This window comes from Aureobasidium namibiae (genome assembly GCF_000721765.1).
Source record: "Aureobasidium namibiae CBS 147.97 unplaced genomic scaffold scaffold_8, whole genome shotgun sequence".
NCBI classification, from domain to species: Eukaryota; Fungi; Ascomycota; class Dothideomycetes; order Dothideales; family Saccotheciaceae; genus Aureobasidium; species Aureobasidium namibiae.
In genome coordinates this window covers 1,080,711-1,104,798 of record NW_013581201.1, presented here as the reverse complement: position 1 = coordinate 1,104,798, position 24,088 = coordinate 1,080,711, and the positions used below count along the sequence as shown (strand labels likewise).

General features: G+C 51.2%; 9 protein-coding genes across 9 annotated transcripts; 7 read left to right on the top strand and 2 right to left on the bottom strand.

Moving 5' to 3' along the window:
* Nucleotides 1-601: 601 nt before the first annotated feature.
* M436DRAFT_46263 (uncharacterized protein) lies at nucleotides 602-1,734 on the bottom strand (the record flags this gene model as incomplete). Its single annotated transcript, XM_013572017.1, has 2 exons — nucleotides 602-1,423; nucleotides 1,471-1,734. 2 exons carry the CDS (start codon nucleotides 1,732-1,734, stop codon nucleotides 602-604), a joined length of 1,086 nt encoding a protein of 361 aa, XP_013427471.1.
* Nucleotides 1,735-4,073: 2,339 nt separating this feature from the next.
* On the top strand, nucleotides 4,074-5,853 carry M436DRAFT_46280 (uncharacterized protein; the record flags this gene model as incomplete). Its single annotated transcript, XM_013572024.1, has 3 exons — nucleotides 4,074-4,490; nucleotides 4,548-4,587; nucleotides 4,640-5,853. The coding sequence occupies 3 exons, from the start codon at nucleotides 4,074-4,076 to the stop codon at nucleotides 5,851-5,853; spliced, it is 1,671 nt and encodes a 556-aa protein (XP_013427478.1).
* Nucleotides 5,854-7,369: 1,516 nt separating this feature from the next.
* M436DRAFT_46305 (Calcium/proton exchanger) lies at nucleotides 7,370-8,574 on the top strand (the record flags this gene model as incomplete). The annotated part of the gene is made up of 2 exons (XM_013572031.1): nucleotides 7,370-7,621; nucleotides 7,681-8,574. 2 exons carry the CDS (start codon nucleotides 7,370-7,372, stop codon nucleotides 8,572-8,574), a joined length of 1,146 nt encoding a protein of 381 aa, XP_013427485.1.
* A 684-nt stretch (nucleotides 8,575-9,258) lies between these two features.
* M436DRAFT_45844 (uncharacterized protein) lies at nucleotides 9,259-11,655 on the top strand (the record flags this gene model as incomplete). Its single annotated transcript, XM_013571934.1, has 4 exons — nucleotides 9,259-10,021; nucleotides 10,068-10,336; nucleotides 10,390-11,240; nucleotides 11,283-11,655. 4 exons carry the CDS (start codon nucleotides 9,259-9,261, stop codon nucleotides 11,653-11,655), a joined length of 2,256 nt encoding a protein of 751 aa, XP_013427388.1.
* A 1,134-nt stretch (nucleotides 11,656-12,789) lies between these two features.
* Nucleotides 12,790-13,790, top strand: M436DRAFT_63889 (GAF domain-like protein; the record flags this gene model as incomplete). The annotated part of the gene is made up of 4 exons (XM_013572215.1): nucleotides 12,790-12,792; nucleotides 12,856-12,960; nucleotides 13,223-13,543; nucleotides 13,680-13,790. 4 exons carry the CDS (start codon nucleotides 12,790-12,792, stop codon nucleotides 13,788-13,790), a joined length of 540 nt encoding a protein of 179 aa, XP_013427669.1.
* A 394-nt stretch (nucleotides 13,791-14,184) lies between these two features.
* Nucleotides 14,185-15,258, bottom strand: M436DRAFT_72897 (NAD(P)-binding protein; the record flags this gene model as incomplete). Its single annotated transcript, XM_013572273.1, has 3 exons — nucleotides 14,185-14,515; nucleotides 14,583-15,041; nucleotides 15,194-15,258. The coding sequence occupies 3 exons, from the start codon at nucleotides 15,256-15,258 to the stop codon at nucleotides 14,185-14,187; spliced, it is 855 nt and encodes a 284-aa protein (XP_013427727.1).
* A 570-nt stretch (nucleotides 15,259-15,828) lies between these two features.
* Nucleotides 15,829-16,850, top strand: M436DRAFT_46535 (DUF1753-domain-containing protein; the record flags this gene model as incomplete). Its single annotated transcript, XM_013572073.1, has 2 exons — nucleotides 15,829-15,867; nucleotides 15,918-16,850. The coding sequence occupies 2 exons, from the start codon at nucleotides 15,829-15,831 to the stop codon at nucleotides 16,848-16,850; spliced, it is 972 nt and encodes a 323-aa protein (XP_013427527.1).
* Nucleotides 16,851-18,110: 1,260 nt separating this feature from the next.
* Nucleotides 18,111-20,915, top strand: M436DRAFT_81983 (DUF221-domain-containing protein; the record flags this gene model as incomplete). Its single annotated transcript, XM_013572363.1, has 4 exons — nucleotides 18,111-18,131; nucleotides 18,192-18,672; nucleotides 18,722-19,440; nucleotides 19,596-20,915. 4 exons carry the CDS (start codon nucleotides 18,111-18,113, stop codon nucleotides 20,913-20,915), a joined length of 2,541 nt encoding a protein of 846 aa, XP_013427817.1.
* A 1,618-nt stretch (nucleotides 20,916-22,533) lies between these two features.
* M436DRAFT_63885 (alcohol dehydrogenase-like protein) lies at nucleotides 22,534-23,705 on the top strand (the record flags this gene model as incomplete). The annotated part of the gene is made up of 3 exons (XM_013572214.1): nucleotides 22,534-22,818; nucleotides 22,875-23,378; nucleotides 23,433-23,705. The coding sequence occupies 3 exons, from the start codon at nucleotides 22,534-22,536 to the stop codon at nucleotides 23,703-23,705; spliced, it is 1,062 nt and encodes a 353-aa protein (XP_013427668.1).
* Nucleotides 23,706-24,088: the final 383 nt, after the last annotated feature.

The following is a 24,088-nucleotide window of genomic DNA, read 5'->3' as shown; positions in this document are numbered from 1 at the left end:
TCGGCTCTCTGCGGACTCAATCTGTCCTGGTTTCTTCATCACGGGCTGGAACTTCTTCTTTTCCAATGAGCGTGCGCAATGGCGGCCACTCGTGGTAGAACAGCTCTCAGCGAACGGCCCGCGAGAGGTCTGATGATCAGAACTTGACGTGAGTGTCTCCTTCGTCCGAGGTTAATGGACCTGACGGTGCCAAGATCTTACAGAATCGAGGGCGTGCCATTATACATGGCTTGTTGACTCTGAGCAGACTGAATTCTATGACTGCGCAGCATAGAGGAGATCATCGTGTTTGCCTCAATGCTGTTGACGTGTGTAGGTGTACTTGCGGAAGAAGTTTCCACCGACTGTCAAAGACCGTCCCAGGAAGGGGAGAACATCAAGTGAGTCCTGGAGCGCGGCGAGTCTTCACAAGACAAGCAGGCTGAATTGGGAGATGCAGAGCAGAGTGAGCGACAGTCTCTCGACGTGGCTCTCGTCAGCATGATGAGCTGCTCTTCGGACTGGTGCTCGAACATGCTCTCCTTGGTCGATCCCTAGGTGTGCGATCATGTGTTCCTCCGTATTTGTTTAGATATGATTAATCTCAAGACCCGAAGCTCTCTCATCTCTGGTGCATATCGGCAGAATATACACTATCCAGGACGCCATATCTTCCAGAAATCTCCGATGGCATAGAGATCGTCGCAATCACCTGATCGTTCCAATGGGAATCCGCACGCCGGTCTTTAGGCCTCGTCATTTCAATATCGATGACTTCATATTCTCCATTGCCAGCAGGACCGGCGACCACTACAGCTGGGGTTCCGCGATGTCCAGCAGCAGCAATCTGGCGCTCTACATCTTCAGATGACGATGAAGCTTTGCTACTCAATGCATCCATCCAGGTCTTGACCAGAGGTCGAAGTGTAGCTAGTGAGAGGGCAATAATGCCAATGCCTGCTTCTATGGCCGCCAGAATGACGACTCGAGGAAGTTTTGAGGTCGTACTGAGTTGATATCTCCCTCCGCGGATGAAAGGAATCCGTGCAATCGAGACTACACTGCCCATGGCGGCCAGTGAGAGAAGCAAGACAACAGATGTTTTAGCCCTAGGTGGCATCTTCGTCTTCAGCACGAGGCTCACGGTAGTCAAGACGAAAATCCAGTCCGTTAGTGCTGTCAGGGCCCCACTAACGTAGCTGATAGGCCCCATCACCGAGTCCCAGTCCAAGCAATTGCGGTGTACGAAGATGTTTGAGGGAACTCCGCATTGGAAGATGGTGAGTAGGATGACTGAAGTCATGACCGTAACGTAGATGGTGATTGAGATCAGAATGGTGCGTCTCTGCCAAAGCTCCTGAACCAGTCTAAGAAAGAAGAATGCTGCAGATAGCTTGATGAATATCTCGGTCGCATTCCAGACAGTCAGGCCAGCGAGTGCGAGCTGCTTGAAATTAGCATTGAAGCCGATACCGTTCTCAATGTACTTACCTTTGCGAGTTTCCGGGTTGCAGAGATCTCCTCAATGCCATCAACGGCTTGTGTTGCTCCCATGAGTATCAAGATGATACAATTTCCGGTGTATAGAAAAAAAGCAAAACACAGAAGCCTGTCATCCCAGCCGAACGATTTGATGAGAAAGCCTCGTACGTAGACTCTAAGGGACAGCGCAATAGCTGTTAGGATGAGCATTACGCCGCCGACCACGATTGTAGAGATTGGATCGAGTCCATACTCGTTGACATCGGGGTGCATCTTCGAAGCCGATGCACCTCGAGTTGCTCAACGGCATTTGTCTGACAACGTGGGAAGGAGTTGGAGGTTCAAGGTAGACGGCGGAGCGGCGAAAAAGCTTGGTTATGATTGTGCTTAATGGTGAAAGAATAAGGTTCGAGGGTGGAGTACAATATGGGAATTTGGCTGAAATCGTGATGTGACGCGGAGCCGGATGGGCTCGGACCCTCTCTCAAGCACCTAGACCTCTATAATCTGTCATCGTTTCTTTGCAGAGAGCGCTCATTTGCTTTGCAAACATCATGCGTTTTCATCGAGCAATAGATTTGACAATGTTGTGATCTAGCAACAGTCCGCTGCAAGTGCGGGCAAGCTCGAGACAGGAAGAAAACCGTCACCCGTCCCACCTGGCAAGATCATCCCCCGAGCAAATCCGATCAGCGGTGTGGTACATTCATTCCCGTGCTTCTTGAATATCACGAGTTGATATCATTAGGGAGTCATAAATCCAGATCATCTTTCCATACTTTTCCCTGAGAAATCTAGGAACAGCACCATGCTTCGAAACGATGACTCCCGTGTCGTTCGTCGCGTCTTTCCTGTCGGGTGTTCCCAACGGGCCGGGACGGGTCGGTCAACGTGAAAACGTTCCGGTGCCTCGGTCTCAGGCTGTGATTGATTGTACAATCGGCTAATCAATTCATTTGCAGTGCCGTAGAGTGATGCCGCCCCGTGCCTTCATTTCTGCCTGAGATGAGAGCGTTTGCAAAGCGACGTCGCGATTGAGTTGAGAAGTGTGTACGGACATATGCAGCCAAATGTCAAAATCTGGAGGAGGCTGAAAGGCGAGCACGAGGCGCACGAGACAAAGAATGGATCGTGCGGTTTGACTGCAAGGAAGTTCGGTGCTGAGGCTGAGGCTCAAGAATGCCTTGTTCAGCTCTGATCAATCAACCCATGCGTTCATTACCCAGCATCTAGTCGCCTCGGTTTGTGTTGAGATTATCAGCCATTCGGGTCATTGGAAAACCCCTTTCCTACCAATGCTCGAAGTTGCCCTTAGAGAGAGAAGGGTACAATTGTTCCCGCGTGGCTGCTGAGGCCTGTACTCAATCACCATGTGTTAGTTCAGGTACCTTGCTAAAGTGGCACGATGATCCTGGAGTGAGATTGGCATTGTGCCCTGCGTCGTTGATACGAGATTGTGGATCGGGTCAAACTTCGGTGGGCGGCGACCCGCATCCCTTGGACTGTTCATGCAAGACATGAAGGTTGTCATAGTCGAAAGTCATGCCTGTACTGTCGTGTCTTACAGAGCGAGCAATACCCAGTACTTTTCATCTAGCATCAACAAGAGCGTCCGGGTTGCATTGAGTGCGAGACGAGATTTGACCTCGCCACATGCGTCTGCCACTGAGGAGATGGGCTGCGTGACAACAGTGGCGGCTCGAATTGGCGGTCAGCAGGACAATGCAGCGAACTTGACGGGTTGATGTGATCGCTGCTGCAAGGGCCCTGCTCTCGAGATGTATCAAGTCGCAGCTTCCCGGATTTCGTTCGTTCAGAAAAATGACGGAGAACCAGGAAGCAAACAACTCTGTCAATCAGACGCCTGTGTAAACTACCTTGGTGGCTTCAAGTCAGACTTTGGTTCCAAGCATGGAGGAGTAAGTGGGGTCAGCTGCGGCTTGCAGCGGGCGCATTTTGTGAAGGGCACAAATCATGAGCCAAGATACGACTTGAGTAACAGAGCGCGCGAATCAAACACGAGGACGCGCTCTGGGAATGGACGGAATTGGCATTCTGGCAAAAAGCAAGGTGATTTGGAGAGCGGACGAAGCCAGAAGTCATTGCGACTGTGAACTTTGACCAACTGCAAGGTCCGGAAACGGCGTTCCGAGTGAATGGAGCCAATCACACAGCAAGGGAGACACTAGGGTGGCTGGTGGGCTCTGATATGTCTACCCCGCCCGACCCTCGTCGCGCTCCGCTGCTCTTATCCATCGCGCATAACTCTTCTATACACTCTCATCCAATTCCACTTAGGTACTTCTGACGACAAACGCGCAACAAACACCGTGGTCAAACAGAAGGCCAACCTCTGCGAGACTGATCAACGCGCGTGCCTTGTAGGGCTGGCGCACGTCTGACTCTAGATCCAAGTCACACAGATAGTGTCTTGCGCTCTTCCAACCGCTCTTGACTGCCGTGTCTGTTCATGACCCATTCACCCAACTCTCTCCTCTCTATCGTTGCTCTTTGGCTTCACATACCACAACCTATCTTTGCTCGTCGTCCAACTCGAACGCTTATCAGTACCCGCTATCTTAACTCCGTCAACGCGAAACCACCACCATAGCATGAGCACGACGATCACTCGCCCCATCTACGAATCGCACCCTTCGGTCGACGCGTCTATGGAAGATTTTGAGTTCCGCGCAAACTCTCCAGAATTCTTGCGACCTGATTCGCATGCGCGCATACATTTCATGAGCCCGACCGCTTCAGACTACTCCGAGGCAGCAACCCAGCCCGACGTCGACGGAGGTTGGTCGCCACCAGCCTGGCGCAAAGCAGGAAGCGGTTGGTTCAAGCATCACCTCCAACAGACCGGTCTCATGTCGCCCTACGGAAGTAGGGAGTGCAGTCCCGAAGAGTACAGAAAGGGGTTGACGCCGTATGATGATGACGATGAAGACATCTTAGTAGCAGCAGGCATTCCTCTTCCTATCAGTCCACTCAAGGGCAGAAGCCCAGAACCTAGTTACAGTCCCACCGTTGCCGCAGTCCTCAAACAAGACGAGGACAGGAGAAGGCAACTGGCCCAATCGCAGAAGGAAGGAGAAGATTCATGGCCCGACAAGCATGATAACTGTACGCATCGTCGTTTGATTGTACTGATCATGACGGCTGACCAGGATGGTAGATATCCGTTTTTCCGTTCGAGCAGACGTGCAACAGCGCACAGAACCCATCGAAGCAGTCATAGCCCACTTCCGCAAGCTTTGGGTTCGCTTTACCAAGAATCGATACACTACATTCCTCTCACTGATGTCGGCTCTGTTCGTGCTGACTCTGACTCGCGCCTTGTTTTCCGAACCCGTGACTGGACCTACTCCTGACCTTGTCAAGGTGGCCGGCCTGGCAAAGTCTTTTGAACCTCTGATGTATTACAGCGAGAATGGCCACAGCCAGGTCGTTCAGCTGGGCGAGACTGGCGTTGCCGTTTGGGACCTGGGTGAGAGCGTTCGCTCAACCAACATGACCTCGGGTCCCATCATTGTGCGCGAACTCGACGAGCTTTCAGACAGCCTGAAGAACCTTGCCCACGAGTTGACCCGCTTCTTCGCAGGAGTAGATGGCGACATCGACAGCATCCTTATCGTCATGGAGTGGGCGCAGAGAGAGCTCACCAAGCTCAACACCTTGCCAGCATCACACATGTCGCTGGCCTTCTCAAATCTGCACTCTCTTTTGTCACGAGTTGGTGTACTTGAAGACCACCGGACAGGAGAGCAGACTGCTGTCGGCAAGATTGTTGCTGAACTCTTTGGCCGCACAGCACCTCAAGTCACACGCGCCACTCTCCAACGCACCTTTACCGACTTCCTTGGCGTACTCGAAGAGAGCATTAACAACGAGTTGACTGCCAGCATGAGTCTGTTCGCCCACTTCGAGGCTATCGATCGTCAGTTTCTCAATCTGCAGCGCGTCGTCATCCGCGAGACAGACGCCCAGGAGCGAGAGGAGAATGAAGCGTTGGCCTCGCTGTGGGCTCGTGTCATTGGAGTCAATGCCTCACGGCTCAAGAAGTTTGAGAAGAATAAGCAACTCCTCTCATCTCTTCGTGAGCGTACCATTCAGAACAAGCACGTCCTGGTCGACCACAATGGCCGTCTGCTCCAGCTCAGAAGTAATCTCGAGATCCTACGCAAGAAGCTGGTCTCCCCGCTTGTGCGCTCTAACGGCACCAGCACCTTGACTGTTGATGAGCAGATCAAGGGTCTAGAAGGTACTTACCTCAGTCTGAGAGCCACAAGAGAAGCGCAGAAGAGCCGTCTCTACGAGATCATCCATGATGCGGGCACAAGAAGGGTAGGTATCGTAAGAGATGAAGGGTACGCTATCGAGGGCCATTAGACAATACAGTACAGTTATCTTTCTGACTGCGTTCTTGCGATGGCGTCGATGGCGTACTATAGAGGGACAGGTGTTATGTGCGAGGGTGCATTCGTGGGTATGATGATGGGTTTTGGAAGGTGTACACTGAGGCATCCATGTCTGTTTCATGTTTTGCTTGGGATTTTCAGGGATGGTGCAGTCTTTCGATCTGGGGGTTTGTCTTTTTGTTTTACGATGATTACGTTTTCTGGTTATAGTATTGCTGTGAGCAGTGGTCTTTCGCTGTGAATGTCACGGTTTTAATTTTTCTATGCAACGCATGCTTCTGGATACATGATGCTCCCGCGTGTTGAATACCTATTTTAAAAGCGCGTATAGAAATGTGCTAAGTGACAAGAGACCGCCTATTACCATGCGCGTGCAGTATCGATCTTTGAGAAGCAGTGACATGTCCCTTTTAATGCCTCGCATGTCTGACGTTTGTGTGACCGGGATCTTAGTTGCAGCCCGAGCAGAGGTGGTGCTACGTTTGTAGAAGAGAGGTACTTTCTACCCCGGACGTCCATTCGTTCAACTTCACGACATGCATCACCACCCGCTCTAGGTTCACGTTGATTCTCACACTTGGGATTTCGCATTTGCTTTGGGAAACACGAGATCCATCGAGCTATCGTGTTTCAGAGAAGATGCAACCGCCGGGTATAAGAGATGGGGATAGGATAGGGCACTCTAAGCAAAATTGGGTTTAGATACACCAGTTGCACAGCCTCAATGACTTCATTTTACGAACGAAGCTCCCTCTGCGAAAAACCACAAACCAAGAAAGCATTCGGCGGGAAGCACAGCCAAAACCCTTGTGCAACACCTTTTTCTCTTGGTTCCCTTGTCACACTTCTGCGCCGCTCTTCATCTCGCTCCGTCTCCATCGTCCCAGATCTTTGCTGCAAGTGTGCTGTGCTGCGCCTCCACCACGGTCCCATTCCTCTTGGCTTGAACAGTGCCAGCGGGTTTCATTGATTCGGCAACGGGTTCTTTTTCACCATTCACCAGTCACCACAGCTCGCGTCAATAGAATAGAGTTATCTTTGACCTCACGAGTCCGGTGACCTTATTATCCAGCTAATAGCTCCACCATCTTTGGATCTCTTTTTTCTCCTTCCCCTCTGTAAGACATGAGTGAGTGATACCCATCCGGTCCTATACACTTGCCCATCTGCCTGTCTTAGCACAGAGGAATTCACGACCCACCTTGGCTCGCTCCGCTACCGAAATACTCGGCCCCTTCACTTGGCGCATCGCTGACAGACGTTGATACAAAGACAAAGTCAAGTCCAAGTTTGGACGCGCTGGACGAACCTCAACCAGTGAATCACGCACCTCGATGGATCGAGGCTCCAACTATGGCGCCAATGGCGACGCCGACGAGAACACTCCTCTGGTCAACGAGAGCACCTCGCGTTTGGGCAACATGAAGAGCTTGCGCACCCGCGTGGCATCATACCGCGAGGACGACAGAGCTTGGGTCAGCTATCCCATGGGCTTCCTCTACATCACCTGGGCCGTCCTCGCTAGCAACTATGTCAACGTCCTTCTCGTCTTCGTCCCTGTCGGTATCGCTCTCGGAGCTTTGGGCATGGACCCCACCGCTGTCTTTGTCGTCAACTTCCTGGCCATTGTCCCTCTTGCTGCTCTCCTGAGTTTCGCTACCGAAGAGCTCAGTGTGAAGCTGGGTCAGACAATCGGTGGACTGATGAATGCTACCTTTGGAAACGCCGTTGAATTGATTGTATGTCGGATGTTGAGTGTGCGCCCACTACGATGCCAAGCTAACCTGTGACTGCACAGGTCTCGATCGTTGCTCTGCAGAAGGGCGAGATCCGCATCGTTCAGGCCAGCATGCTCGGCAGTATCCTCTCCAACATCCTCCTTGTCCTGGGCTGCTGTTTCCTCTGCGGCGGCTGGAGACACCAGGAGCAGTCCTTCAACTCGACTGTTGCTTCGACCATGTCCTCCCTTATGGCTGTCGCATCAGCCTCCCTGATCATCCCCGCCACTCTCTACGCCGCCCTGGCCAACTCGAAGGAGCGCACTGATGACAACATCCTTATTCTCTCTCACGGAACCGCCATCATCATGCTCATCCTCTACTGTCTATACCTCTTCTTCCAGCTGAAGACTCACGCCAACCTGTTTGACGAGGAGCAGCAAGACGGAGAGGAAGACAAGGAGCCCGAGGTCTTGAAGCCTATTCCTGCCGCCATCGCACTCGTCCTTATTACCGTGGCTGTTGCTGTCTGTGCCGAATACCTGGTCGACTCGATCGACGCTATTGTGGAAGAGGCACATATCTCGAAGACTTTCATTGGTCTGATCCTTCTGCCCATTGTCGGAAACGCAGCAGAACACGTCACTGCATGTGTGGTCGCATACAAGAACAAGATGGACCTTGCAATCGGTGTCGCGATTGGATCATCTCTCCAGATTGCTCTCTTCGTTACTCCTTTCCTCGTTCTTCTCGGCTGGGCCATGGGACAGCCCATGACTCTCCACTTCCAGATGTTCGAGACTGTCGTCTTCTTCGTCAGTGTTCTCGTGGTTAACTACCTGATCGCTGACGGCAAGAGCAACTACTTGGAGGGTGCCATGTGCATTGGTACCTACATCATCATCGCACTGGCCATGTGGGTTTACCCCGACGATGCCGGCGACCCGATCTCCAACCCTCCTAAGCTTTTCTAAACGAGCTCTAGCGAAGGGCTATCTACGAGCCATGTGCTCACTGATTAGTACGTTGACACGTCTTGCACACTCTAGGTGTGAAAGCCAGAAGTGCAGACAAGAGGTCGGTGTAAAGTTCGGTGTTGGTGGAGTTGACTCTGCTCGATGCAGGAGTTGGTCTTCTCTTTGTGTATAGATATGGCATGCCTTTTGTAGTCACTCAACAAGCGGGCAATGCCTTTTAATGTGTATATGTTTGGCCCGGGTTGTGTGACATGTGATTGATGACCTACCGGAAGCGCCGCGGAATGACGCCCGAGTCAGCTTTCCCCAGGAAATGACAAGCCCCGCCAGTTCAAGTGCCTCAAGAAATGCCCTTGTTGAAGTCCCACCAGCATAAAATCATTCGCATGCTAAGCACGTTGGGATTCCGAGCTCCAAAACTCACGCATCTTGGAAGGTGCTCTCCTCTGGACCGACAGTCGGACAGCTTCCCCTCATCCGAGACATTACGGCGAGGCTCTTTCCCTCCCGCCGCACGCCGCATTGCATGCCTGCACCCTCCCGCAACCAATCTCGACCGCCTTCGTATTCACAAAGTGACACCGCATAACCAAGCTCCGCGGAAAGACAGTCTCTTATATCAGCTTCGTCGTTCCACCAAGACGTGACACCAAACACTCACTCGGTCCTCGACCACGAAACATGCCTCAATCCAGACCCAAGACCAAGTCTACCTTCTGGCCAAACTTCATTTACGATGCCTGGTTGTGGACCTTCTCAGTCCTCGTCGACCTCTTCTTCCGTGAGGTCCACCCTCGCAGTTCCTGGAAAGTCCCTCGCAATGGCCCTATCATCATCGTCGCCGCTCCTCACGCCAACCAATTCGTCGACCCCTTGATCCTGATGCGTGTCTTGCGCACCGAAGCCTACCGTCGCGTCTCTTTCCTGATCGCCGAGAAGTCTATGAAGAGGAGGTTTATTGGTTGGGGTGCAAGGATGGTCGGCTCCGTGCCTGTTAGCCGTGCCTTGGACATGAAGAAGCCTGCCCAAGGTACAATATACCTGCCCGACCCCAAGGATGACCCAACTTTGATCAAAGGCGTGGATACAAACTTTGAGGACAACAAGATCTACATGGTAGGAGGTGTACTTGCCTTGCCGAGCTTCGACAACAAGTTTGCGAATACCGAGATCAAAGAGATCCTGGGGCCGAACAAGATCCGTCTTAAGAAGCCCTTTGGTGGGAATGTTGCCTTGCGTCAATTGACTGGTCAGGACGTCAAGGACGAAAAGGCCGACGCCACGTTGACTGAAGGCTTCAAAGGCACAGAGTTCGAGGTTGCTCCCCATGTTGATCAGGGTGAAGTTTACTCTTCCGTCTTCCAGAAATTGCACGACGGTGGCTGTATCGGTATTTTTCCTGAAGGAGGCAGCCACGACAGGACCGAATTGCTCCCCCTAAAAGGTACGTCACATTCCAAATGTTGTATGACACGACTAACAATTCGTAGCTGGTGTTGCCATCATGGCTCTTGGTGCGCTGGCAGAAGACCCCAACTGTGGCGTTAAGATAGTTCCCTGCGGTATGAATTACTTTCACGCCCACAAGTTCCGCTCGAGGGCCGTTGTTGAATTTGGCTCTCCTGTCGAGATCCCAAATGAATTGGTCGAAATGTACAAGAATGGCCAAAAGCGGGAAGCCGTTGGTCAAGTCTTGGAGACCGTCTATCAAGCACTTGTCTCTGTCACCGTCACAAGCCCTGACTACGATACTCTCATGGTATGCTTGAATCTCGTTCTCCGTCATGACCTTCACATGCTAACACTGTCCAGCTCATCCAAGCAGTGAGACGCTTGTACAACCCCAAGGGAAAGAAGCTTCCACTACCCATGATCGTCGAACTCAACAGACGTCTCGTCAAGGGATACACTACATATAAGGATGATCCCCGCATCGTCAACCTGAAGAAGTCCATCCTGGCATACAACAAACAGCTGATGATGCTCAACATTCGTGATCATCAAGTCAGCTATGCAAAGTTCTCCATTATCAAGGTCATTGCCACACTACTGTATCGTCTTGGCAAGCTACTGGTTCTGGCTATTGCAGTCCTTCCAGGTCTAGTCCTTTTCGCTCCTGTCTTCATCACAGGCAAAGTCTACTCGGTCAAAAAGTCTCGTGAAGCTCTGGCAGCGTCAACAGTCAAGATCCAGGGTCGCGATGTCATGGCCACTTGGAAGCTGCTTGTCTCTATGGTCGTCGCACCTCTGCTTTACAACTTCTACAACATTATCTTGGCCATCTGGACTCATTACAATCGCATCGGAGGTCGCGTGCCAGAATTTGTTCCAATCTGGGCCGTGTTCGTCTTTGGGTACATCCTGTTCCCAGCCATAACATTCGCCGCTCTCAGGTTCGGCGAGGTTGGCATGGACATTGTCAAGTCATTGCGTCCTCTGATCCTGTCTTTGGGACCATCATCTGGCAACACTTTGGTCAAGCTTAGAGCCAAGCGTGCTTCTTTGGTTGAACAAGTGACTGGGTTAATCAACGAGCTCGGTCCTGAGCTGTATCCCGATTTCGATCATCATCGCATTATCTCAGACCCCAACCATCCGCTTTCGCCCCAATATTCAGAACCTCATACACCCCGCTCTCGCCGCAGCTCCGAATACGACCGCATGTCTATGACCTCTCCCGATCTAACCACCTACTTTAGCCGTAGCGGAACCGCAGGCGCCAGCATCGGTGGCGGCAGCGGACAAAACACCACACACCTGCCTCGCAATGAGTCTTTTGGGAACATTGGCGTCTTCGGCTTCTTTTCTTCGCGACCTCATACTCCTAATCGCTCACGCAGCCGCAATCGTAGTCGTACCAGCAGTGATGGTGGCATGGGTCTCGCAGCCATGAAACCTATGACTACCATTGACTCGAAGGGTGGCTACGAAAAGGTTACTGAGAAGATCAGGGATGCGATGAAGCAGCGTGGACGTAGGAGGCGGAGCGAGGATGCTTTTTCTGCTGCCGTTGACGGATGGGAGATGGCCGAACATGATGAAGTTCTCGATGACGATGAGGACAAGAAAGAGGTGTGAAGAAGAGCCTTTTCTTTCTCTTGCGTTGTGCATGCTTTGGCTATTCCTTTCATCTCCCTTCCTGTTTACCATTTCTCATTCTTGTTTTTCTTCCATTCCAGAGATACCAACATCGACTTCTGCATACTGTGTGCAGTTGTGATTAGCATAGTTTTTTCTTACTGATTCATCCTTTGTCAAACCATTTGCTCACGTCATGCTGATTGTCGGTTACTCTGTCCCGGCTATGGTTTTGCTAGAAACTCCTTCATGCGACCTCTGCCTTTCTCGTCACGACCCACTCTCACGCCAATCTTTATATAAGCCTTTTCTTTCTGTCCTCGCCAACAAGGCCAAGAAAGCCATGGTGGTGCAGTGGTCAGCATGCCCGATACTGAAGAGTCTCTCTTTCTTGACTATTTCGTTTCGTCATTGATACATTTGCTCCGGGATCGGGAGGACGTTGGTTCGGTTCCAATTCATGGTGTTTGGGTTTGTTCCTTTTTTTTGAATTCTGTGTACACGACATGAATGTATCTGATTGTTGTGGTGTTATGCTTGGGTGTTTCTGATTCCCCCTCCTTTCTATCACTCGCCGAATCCTTTGATGTTCTATGCGGTTTCTTGGTTTCTGTTCACATATCCAGGATTGTAGGCTTGAGTGGTTGTGAACGGCCAGATATTACTTCTGTCCTATGCTTTTTTATTAGTCCGGACCAAGATACTAGAAACCATGTCGCATTGATATGTTTGGGTGATGGAAACGTGACGTTGATATAGAACAGGGTTGCTCTCTTACCCAAAGCACATTGTCAAATCATCTCGACATTGGATATTCGCGGCTCTCGATCTACCAAATGGTACGAGCTGGGACTTTCCGATCTCTCTGGTCATTGTAGGCACTATGACCCTTCTGAGTATCTTGTTAACATCACTTGTTGTCGATGACAATGGCGTGCCCACTTTTCGACCTGCCTCTTCCATCTTCTAATTATTATGTGATTTTTCAATTGTTGTGGTCCGAGCAAATTGCGGAGTGCCCGACACATCCGTTCATTTTTTTCCATCATCAAGTCCACATACATTGTCGCGTGACTTTTTTGTAACCAGTGAACCGATTGCTGAAGATACGAAAAGCAGAGAACTCGTATGATCATGGTAAGAATAGGTTGGAGTGGTCCATGTTTGTCAGTGTGAACAAGTGCTAAAATCTGGGTGGAGGTGCACGCCGACGCGTCCAACTTTGTCTCCAATGTGAGCAAGCAAGAAGCCTATACTCAAGTGTTGGAGTCAGCAAGAGGATTGTTCTATGATCAGAGAAACTGGGTAAGTTTCTATTTCTCTACGTTTGTGTTTTTCCAAATCTCTGCTATATCAGAAGCAATTCAATCACTCTACATCACACTTCCCGCAAGAAGATACTTAACAACCTTTCGGTTTTGCTACTTCCATATCGATCGCTGCGGATCATTGATTCCCATCGGAATAACTCGCAAAGATATCATTGAATGATCTAGAGCATGCTAACAACCTTCCTCAGGTCTGGTAAACAACACCCTCCCCCTCTCAACTCCCTTCACCCAAAAAGACTAACCCGCCCAGCAACCTCTCCAACGCCGCCTCTCTCCTCTGGCACGCTCTACATGCCCTACCCTCTCCATCTTCCCACACAAACTGGGCTGGCTTCTACGTTCTCGACCCTTCATCGCCTTCCACCCAACTCATCCTCGGACCCTTTCAAGGCAAAGTAGCTTGCCAAACCATCAGGTTCGGCAGAGGTGTTTGCGGCACTGCTGTCAGCACGAAATCCACTCAATTGGTGGCTGATGTGGAAAAGTTCCCGGGTCATATTGCTTGTGATGCTGAGAGTGCTTCTGAGATTGTGGTGCCGATTATGCAGGGCGGAAAGGTGAGTTTTTCTTGTTCTTTGCTACTTCTTTTTCCTCTTCGACTCTCTGTCTTACAGCTGTCTGGATCGGGAGGGAAGAGAGAACGTTCATAATTTGTTTTTGAGAATACGAAGCTGATTGTGATTCACCATCCAGGTCGTCGCCATCATCGACGTCGATTGTGCTGTCAAGGACGGGTTTGACGACGAAGACAAGAAGTACTTGGAAGAACTTGCAGAACTCATTGCCGAATCCTGCGACTTTTGAAAGCATCAAACTTGTCTTTTGGAGTTGAAGAATGAGGTCGATAGAACAGTCGTCGTTGCAGACATGACTGCCCTGGCCTGCCGATGTTAAAAGGATATTCTGGACGGAACTTGCTGACAGAAGCTGGATTCGAACCGCGGGACTATAAAGTCCTGGAGGGCACTTTTGGAAAGAATCGCATCGACATGCATGGTTCGGTGTGTTGTGGAAGGGGATTATTGGAACCTCTTGAAATGGGATTATCTCAACATAGTCCATCTGCACATTGAACAACCACCAAAAATCAGTTTACATCTCTCATGGTTTCTCCAGCTTGCCTTGAATACGTATAAAAAGAGTAACTTTCAAATGTCTGCCGAAGTGTGATTGCCTCCCTCGTGGGCTTCTTCTGCAGCTACATGATCTTGACCATCCCACCATCGGCACTGACGACAGAACCGGTGACCCATCGACTATCCGGACCACAAAGGAAACCCACTACATCGGCGATGTCTTCGGGAAGAGCAGCTCGAGGACCCAAACTCTGTTTTGCCAGAACGTGCTGGTTCACTGCTTGTCTCATCGGAGGGGGCATCTTGCTGACCATGTCTGTCTCTGTGAAGCCCACTGCGACGGTGTTGGCTGTGGTGCCCTTCATGAATTCCAGCTCAGGGTTGGCGCCGAGTTCATCTGCCCATGCTCGTGCAAGACCTTCCAGCGCTGATTTGAAGGTCGTGTACAGAGATCTTGAACCTTTGTCAGCTCCCCACTCTGGAAACAGTAGGTCGTCCGAGGGATGCACGATAGACATACCTTCCTGGCAAACCAGGGATTGATGCTCGAGCTGCATCAGAACCAATGTTGACGATCCTGGAACCAGTTCGGAACATCTTTTTCTTAACAAGATCGTTGACAATCATCATGGGCGTCTGTATGTTTGCAGCCATCACCTCTGAGACCATCTGTGGCTCTAGCTCGCCAATCTTGACAAGGATGGGATGGGCGGCATTGTTGACCAGAATATCGACATGGCCACCGAACTTCTGTTCAAGCGCGTGGACGATCTTTTGTGCACATTCTGGGTCGGTTATATTGGCTGCGACTCCAGTGACTTTGGGAGGTGACGGGTGTTCTGAGTACAAACTGGAGACCGTGTGTGCAAGCGAGTCGATCAGGATTAAAGAGTCTGGTTTTGAGCAGGTTCCCAGTACTGAACAACCGCGAGACGCTAGTTGAAGAGCGATGGCTCGTCCGATGCCTCTTGTGGCGCCTCTGCTTTTTTGTCAGTATCACATAATGTTGTGGAATATCAATGACAGCATTCCATGTTTCTGGTGTAAGACGAGCACAAATCTCAGCCCCCCTCGTCGACGTGCGAAATTCGACAATACAGGACCTCGGTATACACGTTCGAAAAGACATACGTTACTACAGCGACCTTGCCAGCAAGATCTTGCTCGCGAAGTCTTGGTGCCTGTATCTCTGACATGTTTGGTTGCGACAATATGTTTGAAGAAAGGGTGGTTCTAGCAGCAACGGGGTTTTACGGACCGCGAAACGAGAATATGATGGAGAGACTACAGTTCAAGATATGACTTTCAGAGGCTGGAACTTCTTATGTAGTTCCTGGAGGAAGGATGTCGTGGTTGAGATTGGGGACCCGAGTGGCCGCTTTTGATGTCGGGCATGAACGTCGTCATACAGCATGGCGGCTAGCAACAACAGCAGCGATAACATCTGCAGCACAGTCCAAGAACAACATCTTGTCTCTGTGTTTGCAATAGAGTACGATAGCCTTTGATTAGTTCTTCAAGACCTGTAGCACTTAGATGATTCCAAAGTAGGCACGGCAAGTTAGCGCCCGGGATCCGTTTTCTCTCTGTAATTTCTCTGGCCGCCGACGCTCCCGGCGTCCAAGCCTCATCAGCGACTTTCGCATTCACCCTTCCGCTACAACCCACCAACCACCTTTGCCTCGCGACGACACTGGATTGAGCAGCTCCTTGAACGACCTTTGCGACACCTATTTTCTTCAGTATACCTCCCTGGGACAGCAATTATGGCACTTCCCGCCATCTTCCGCATGCTGCGGCCTAAAGTGCGTCTCGACGACCATGTTGCGACTGCGCGCATGCTAACGATGAGCAGACATTCCTGTACCTGATCTCGCTGCGCACCGGAACCGAGATGATCGCTTTGACGCTGCTCATCAACAAGGTCTCAGGCATTTACGGCCTCCTTGCCATTCTCACCGGCTACCATCTCTCCTGGCTGCAACTCACAATGTACATTTACTCGATCGGTGTACTCGGCGCCCTTTGCTATCTCTCACCACACATCAAGCGCCAAAGTCCGCTGCAATGTCTCGCCCTCGCTTGGCTATACGTACTCGACTCCTTGATCAACGCCTCCTATACCGCTCTCTTTGGCACCACCTGGTTCCTGATGCTCGCCCGTCACATCAACGACCCTGTGGCTGGCGACGACAGCAAGCTCCCTGGTGGAAAAATGATGAACGATACCGCAGGATTCACAAGTCCCGAAGTTAACGCTACCCGCGTTGAGGTTGTTGCGACCCCCGCTATGCCAGGGCAGAAAGCTGTCGCTGCTGGCATCAACGATGGTTCCGCTCTCGGACACGCCGTCTTCCAGTCTGGCAGCATTGCTAGTATTACTGTCATCTGCGCTCTCTGGACCATCCGCATCTACTTCTGCCTGGTCGTCATGGCATACGCCCGTGGTGTACTGCGCCAACATATCCTGATGACCTCTTCCAACAACTTCGGCCTTCAAGGTGGCTCTGAGCGCACCGATCTGGCCGAGAACCCTTTCCGCGAGGGACGTGAAGAGGGTGAAGGTTGGAAGGGCCGTCTGGGTCGCGTCATGACTTCAGTCGGAAAGAGATACTGGCTTGGCAAGGACGACGACGATGAGTGGGTTCGCGGTACTGGCGAGCGCTTCACCAACAAGAAGCGTCTCAATATCAAGGTTCCCCCACCTGGTGTCGGCGAGCGCGAAAGAAGAGCCAGAAGCGGCACTGGCCCGCCGCCCCTCCTCAAGAAGCAGGAGGCAACCTCCTGATCTAGAGCGAGATCGAAAGAAGTTCACGAAGCACTCGATTTTGTACGTTATCGGGCATGTATAGTCATTGGCACATACAGGAGTTCAGGACAGCTCGGGATTGCGGGCGCACTACATGGAGTTCAGACCAATTCTTGTATAATCGGTAGTTTGAGAGAGACGACAACAAACCTTTTCTTCAATCATGAGTGTGATGGTGATTTGGCCGAGAAAATTCGACATGTCATTTAATTAAAGTTCGATGTTGCTCCCTCCGTGTGCTAAATTCTGTCACTCCCACTTCAGTCCCACTCCGCTCCCACGAAAACACACAGGCGGAATTAGAAGCTTTGTAAATGTACAGTCCTTTCCAGACCATAGCAAGGTCCATAGAGAGCCCATGGTATACTGACTCCCTCTGGATGCTCCCTGGTCACTAAAGAGACTGCATTCCTATGGCCATCCGTGTGACATTGTTTTGCACATGGGGAGGTCTAGATGGACGTCTGCAAGATCCACTTCTTTTCAAGACCCTGGCTGGGATTTTGCCGTGAACCTTGATGTCGTTTATCTGTTTACCGATGACGAACACGGACCTTCGGCGCAAACACACGCTGTGAGCTTACACGGGTCCAAGTCGATCATCGCGAGATGCCAACAGCATCAGAGACTTGTGTTGCGCGAAGATGGCCAGACTCGATGGTACTGACCAAATCGCTTTGACCCGTTGTCGTCTGAAACGAAGCAGGATATTTAGAGTTTCACGGACCGCAAACGGTGGCTGGGAATATCATCTGTCGTCGACTCTGCCACCACAAGTGCAATTTCCGTTGTCTCCTAAAAGTCGACGCGCAGACGTCGACGCGCCCAAGCGATGGCCAGAACCACGCTTGGTCGTCGCACAAATGTGTGTACAGTGAGTGTGCTGTATGACACGTCTGACAACAAAATATGCTAGTAAATTCAAGGCACGACTCCTAGGCAGTATGATTCAGGCTATTGTGTCTTGATCAATACCTCATAATCAATTCATGTTTTGCTTGCCCTTGGTCCAGTGCCGCCAGCGTCATCCTGCAGGGATCTTCTTTGTTGCAGGGCTGTTTCCAAGGTGAAGCGCGCGACAGGCTGGACACATTTTAGCGCCATTCCCTGACCAAAAAAGGACCCTGATATCAGAAGCGGTCTGCCCCCCTTGCGTAACACTTTTTGTTTCTGCTTGATCCTGAGCCTGAGCTTGCTACTCAGTCGCAGTCATTGCTCTCAAGCAACACACCCGTCAACATGGCGGGAACATCAGCTACGGTACCTCGACCACAAAACAACATAGTGCTAGCGACAAGTCTGACCTTATCAATTCGCTAGAACGCAAACGATGACCCTAATGTCGGCAGCGCCCAAGGCTCATCATCTTCTGCTACCAGTCTCCTCTCCACGTTGGCACCTGTAGCTTTAATCGCGTTGGTGTGGTTCGCACTATTTTTGATATTCAGAAGATGGTTCCCAAGAAATTACCGCCCGAGAACCTTCTTGGGCAGCATTCAGGAGCGCGAACGATCACCGAAACTACCGGATGGACTCTTTGGATGGTTCGGCAACTTCTTCAACGTTCCTGACAGCTATGTCCTGAACCACCACTCTCTGGACGGCTACTTATTCCTGCGTCTGTTGAAGATGGCTGTTATCACTTGTCTGGTCGGCTGCTGCATCACCTTCCCTGTCTTGTTTCCCATCAACATTACTGGAGGTGGAGGTAAATCGCAACTCGACATCCTTACGCTTGGAAATGTCACGAACAACTACTACAAGATGTTTGCGCACACGGGTTGTGCCTACCTCTTCTTTGGTACGACACGCAATCATCTCTCCAGTACACAACTGACAACACGTTTCAGGCTTCGTCATCTATATGATCACCCGAGAGAGCATCTACTACATCAATCTGCGCCAGGCCTATCTGCTCTCGCCATACTATGCTAGTCGCCTCTCATCCCGTACTGTCCTCTTCACTTCTGTGCCAGACGAGTACCTGAACGAAGCCAACCTACGTCGCATGCTCGGAGAATCTGTCGAACGCGTTTGGATTCCCACCGATACTGGAGACCTCGAGGATGAAGTCAAGGAAAGAGACAAGACAGCACTCAAGCTCGAAGCTGCCGAGACCAAGCTCATCAAGGCCGCAAACGCTGCTCGACTGAAGGCCAACAAGAAGAAGGCAAAGAAACACAATGAAGATATCGCTCTGGAGGAATTGACACCCGATGTTGAAGGTGGCTCTGCAGCTTCTCGCTACATCTCGGCAAAGGACAGGCCTACACACCGCCTGAAGCCTTTGATCGGAAAGAAAGTTGACACTATCGACTGGTGCCGTGCAGAGTTGGAGAAGCGTATCCCCAAGGTCGAGGAGATGCAAAACCAGCATAAAGCTCTTGATGGTGTCAAGAAAATCAACGCAGTATTTGTTCAGTTCACTACTCTGCAGGAAGCTCAGTCTGCCTATCAGAGCTTGACACATCACCAGGTTCTGCACATGGCTCCTCGTTATACTGGAATGACTCCTGGAGAAATCATCTGGAGCAATCTGCGCATCAAGTGGTGGGAGCGGGTCCTCAGGGTAACGGTAACTGTCTCATTTGTTGTTGCCTTGATCGTCTTTTGGTATTTTCCCCTTCTATCCCCTCAAGTTATCTTTGCTAACAACCCGATCGGTCATTTCCTGTAGCTTCAATCGGCTTTATCTCTAACCTGGACAACCTCAAAGACTGGCAGAGTGGCAATCCTCCGACTACTTTCAAAAAAGGCTTCACTTGGCTGAACTGGCTGTTGGCTCTACCACACAGTATTTTCGGAGTTGTGTCGGGTCTTCTGCCTACTGTTGCCCTGGCTATCCTGATGTCTGTACTACCAATCATTCTGCGTCTGATGGCTAGACTCGGAGGCGACCCATCTCTTTCTGCCGTGGAGCTCACAGTCCAAAACACCTACTTCGGGTTCCAAGTCGTACAAGTCTTCTTAGTAGCCACTCTTGGAAGTGCCGCTTCTTCAGCTTTGGGTTCTATCCTGCCGAACCACATTAACATGATCCCTACTTTGTTGGCTTCGTCAATTCCCAAGGCATCCAACTTCTACCTCTCATATTTCGTTTTGCAAGGTTTGGGTGTGGTATCGGGCACTTTACTCAACCTTACCGGTCTCGTCGTCTTCATCGTCCTCGGAAAATTCTTGGACAACACGCCTCGCAAGATGTACAAGCGTTGGACGTCGTTGTCTAGTATGAGCTGGGGTACTGTCTTCCCTCCATACACTAACTTGTTCGTGATTGCGATCTGCTACGCAATCATTGCTCCTCTGGTACTGCTTTTCGCGGCAATTGGGTTGTATTTGTTCTACTTGGCCTATCGTTACAACCTGCTTTACGTATCGAACGCCAACATCGATACCAAGGGACGCGTCTACCCTCGCGCCTTGCAGCAGGTGTTCGTAGGCCTCTACATTGCTGAAGGTTGTCTGATTGGACTGTTCGCCATCGCTACTGGATCTTCGGTCGGAGCATTGGGTCCGTTGGTCCTCATGATCATCTTTATGGTCTTCACAGCTCTCTACCATCTGTCTCTCAATGCTGCTCTCGAACCCTTGATCAACTATCTGCCCAAGAGTCTGGAAGCCGAGGAGCGACGTCTTCTTGACGAGGACGCCAACGCCGAGAGGGGCGAGAAAGGCATGGTTGCTGATACAAATGCGGAACTTGGTCCATCACCTCACGTCAAACCTGCTTTCTGGAAGAAGTTCCTTCGTCCCGACATCTACACTGATTATGCGACTATGCGTCGTATGGTCCCCAAGATGATCAGCATCAGATATGAGTCCGCGGAAGCACAACACGCTTACTACAACCCAGCAGTCACTTCAGGCCCAGCCCTTCTGTGGATCCCTCGTGACCCCATGGGTGTGAGCAGGCAGGAAGTCAGAGATACAAGCAAGGTGATCCCAATTACGGACGAGGGTGCCACTCTTGACGACAAGAACAAGATTGTGTGGGATGCTGAAGACGGTCGTCCACCCATCTGGGAGCGCCCTGTGTACTATTAAAGCTTGAAGCCTAGGTACCGGGACGCATGGGGAGTCTGGACCACTTCGACAAAGGTCTCTCTAGACCTTGCATTTCCCTTACTATACTCTCTGGTCTTCGTCCTGACCAGAGCAAGCTGGTGACGGTTTGCTTACGAAATATCAATAGATGCCCTAATATGAAATCACCATTCGATAATCACCATATAAAATCAATCGTGGTCGAGACGGAAGAACTCGTTCCTTGTTAGTAACAAGCTGCTCACGCTGCTTTCGCAAAGTCTGGACCCACATGTTCATAGAACAGCTTGTTATAGTTTAAGTGTACTCCGCACGCACGACCTGACTCGCAACGAAGGTCTGATTGAGTTAATGGTGGGGCTTGCGTACATCTCTCGAATCCACCGTTGAGCCCATGGTCTGAAGAAGCAAGTCCGATTTCTGGTTACTCAAGAGAAAGTGCAAGGCAACGAACATGTTGAGCACAACATGGCGAGAATCGGGATCCAAGTATCGAGGATCTAGGATTACAATAGGAGCTGCGTTCGTCCGGGCCACTGGGCCAGAAAGCCACCATCTCCTCTCGACTCAACCCATGGCCAATTCGAGGCCAACCGCTCGATGGTCTACGCTGCTCACAGGCTAATGAAGCAAGCCACTTTGTTAACATTTGTCGAAGGATTGCGACCTGGTGACTTGGCAAGAGGGATCAGGGCCCACCTCCATTCGAACGAGCCTATGGGAGCTGCTGGAGGAGCGCCTCTCATCGTCCGGACCTTGTTACGAAGCTGCTGGTGGATGGATGAGAAGGTTTGGGAGCTACCCCGCCGTAACCATGCAGTTCACTGCCCCGCGTGCGGGAGCTAGGGTTCCGGAACTGGGGTCGAGAGCCGGCAGAAGTTTCCAAAGTAACGAGGCGTGACCCTGTATCGAGTTTGTAGCTGCTGTTTGTTTACGACACTTTTGCTCGATTCCGCTCTACTAAATGTACGTCGACTTGACATTCACGCACTCTGTATTAACATCATATTGCTTGGACTTATGGTGTTCGGCCATATTCGTGGTTGATGGCATTGGGATTCGGTCACGCCATGACAGCAGACGCCGCATAACGCGAGACGTCAGCCCCCAAACCTTTCGACTTTTCCCCCCACCAAAGCTGTTGTTGAACTGTCGTTCAGTACGAAGTCGATCTCGTGAGACTAGTTTCCAATTCGGACCTTTGTACGGTAAAATACGTGGCCGTTTTATCGGCCCTTGTAGGGATAGCAGGAACCAAACACCACCACGCCACGGCGCCCTGACGACTGTTTCGTGACTTGTTGCGCTCGAAGGAGTGAGATCTCCTGCCACTCGCTGCAGGATGCACTTAGCTTCGGACTACCGCGCAAGCATTGAAGGAGCTGCTGGGTATGGCTCCGAGTTGCTCCCTTCCGACCGATGCGAGTTGACCCCTCCATGGAACGAGGGGTGAGCTCTGTTCGGGCCTGCTTCAAGCAGAGCAAGACATAAGTACCTTAGGCCGCTCTTGCCAGAACATCCAATCTCTCACATTTTCCCAAGCAATCCACACTTGTCCCAAAAAGCCTACCATCTATCCACATTCAACCTTCCATCACAACCAGAATCCCAATCCACAATGTCGTCTCCCCAAATCCCCGAGAAGCAATGGGCCCAGGTCATCGAGAAGACTGGCGGTCCACTCGAGTACAAGCAGATTCCCGTTCCCAAGCCTGGTCCTGATGAGGTTCTCGTCAACGTCAAGTACACCGGTGTCTGCCACACAGATCTTCACGCCCTAAACGGTGACTGGCCCCTGCCAACCAAGCTTCCTCTTGTTGGCGGTCACGAGGGTGCTGGTGTCGTCGTTGGACGTGGTGAGCTCGTGAGCGAGGTCAACGTTGGTGACCACGTTGGTATCAAGGTATGTGAATACTCAATTCTTTCAATCATTCAAGATCTGACTGACCATGGTGCTAGTGGATCAACGGTACCTGTCTTTCTTGTGACTTCTGCACGCAATCAGACGAGCCTCTCTGCCCCAAGGCTCAACTTTCTGGCTACACCGTCGATGGTTCCTTCCAACAATACGCTGTAGCAAAGGCTGCACACGTTGCCAGGCTCAGCAAGGACACTCCCCTCGATGGTGTCTCACCAGTCCTCTGTGCTGGAATCACCGTCTACAAGGGTATCAAAGAGTCTGGTGCTCGCCCTGGACAAACTGTCGCCATTGTCGGTGCCGGCGGTGGTCTCGGTTCGCTCGCCCAACAATACTGCAAGGCCATGGGTATTCGCACGATCGCCGTCGACGCCGGTGACGACAAGGAGAAGATGTGCAAGGAGCTCGGCTCTTATGCATTCGTCGACTTCAGCAAGAGCAAGAATGTCGTCAAGGATGTCCAGGCTGCCACCGAAGATGGTCTTGGTCCCCACGCTGTCATCCTCCTCGCTGTCTCTGAGAAGCCCTTCCAACAGGCCGCCGAGGTAAGTCTCCCACACCCGCACTCTGTATATTGCATGATCACTAACACACACCAGTACGTCCGTCCCCGCGGTACCGTCATCTGTATCGGTCTACCCGCCGGTGCCACCCTCAAGGCCCCCGTCTTCGAGTCCGTCATCAGAATGATCACCATCAAGGGTTCGTACGTCGGCAACCGCAGAGACACTGCCGAAGCCCTCGACTTCTACGCCAAGGGTCTGATCAAGGCACCCTTCAAGGTCGTCGGTCTGTCGGAACTGCCCAAGGTCTTTGAAATGATGGAGAAGGGACAGATCGCCGGTCGCTATGTCCTCGACACCTCCAAGTAAGCTCTTTGAAGCGGGCACTATAACCAGAAAAGCCACGATTGGAGATGGCTTGACCTTTTTGGATGATGACGATGATGAAACCTTTTTGGCTGTGTTGATTCAGCAGATCTACTTTGTCGTTTTTCTTTTCTTGACCCCTTGTATATAATCCGTTGTTCTTCTCTCAATCTGAAATCAAATTTTATCAAATCATAACTGTTGATCAGTCCAACCTCTAAATGAGACCACTTAGAACACGGTTCCAAAGAGCAGATTAAATGCTTCAGCTTCATGTGCAATTGGACCGTGGCAGTGGGAGGCGTGGACACTCGAGTATGACGATTGGCGATAACAGCTGATGGAAGGCAGGATCTCGGCTTCCTCATCGTGGTGCCTGCGTAATC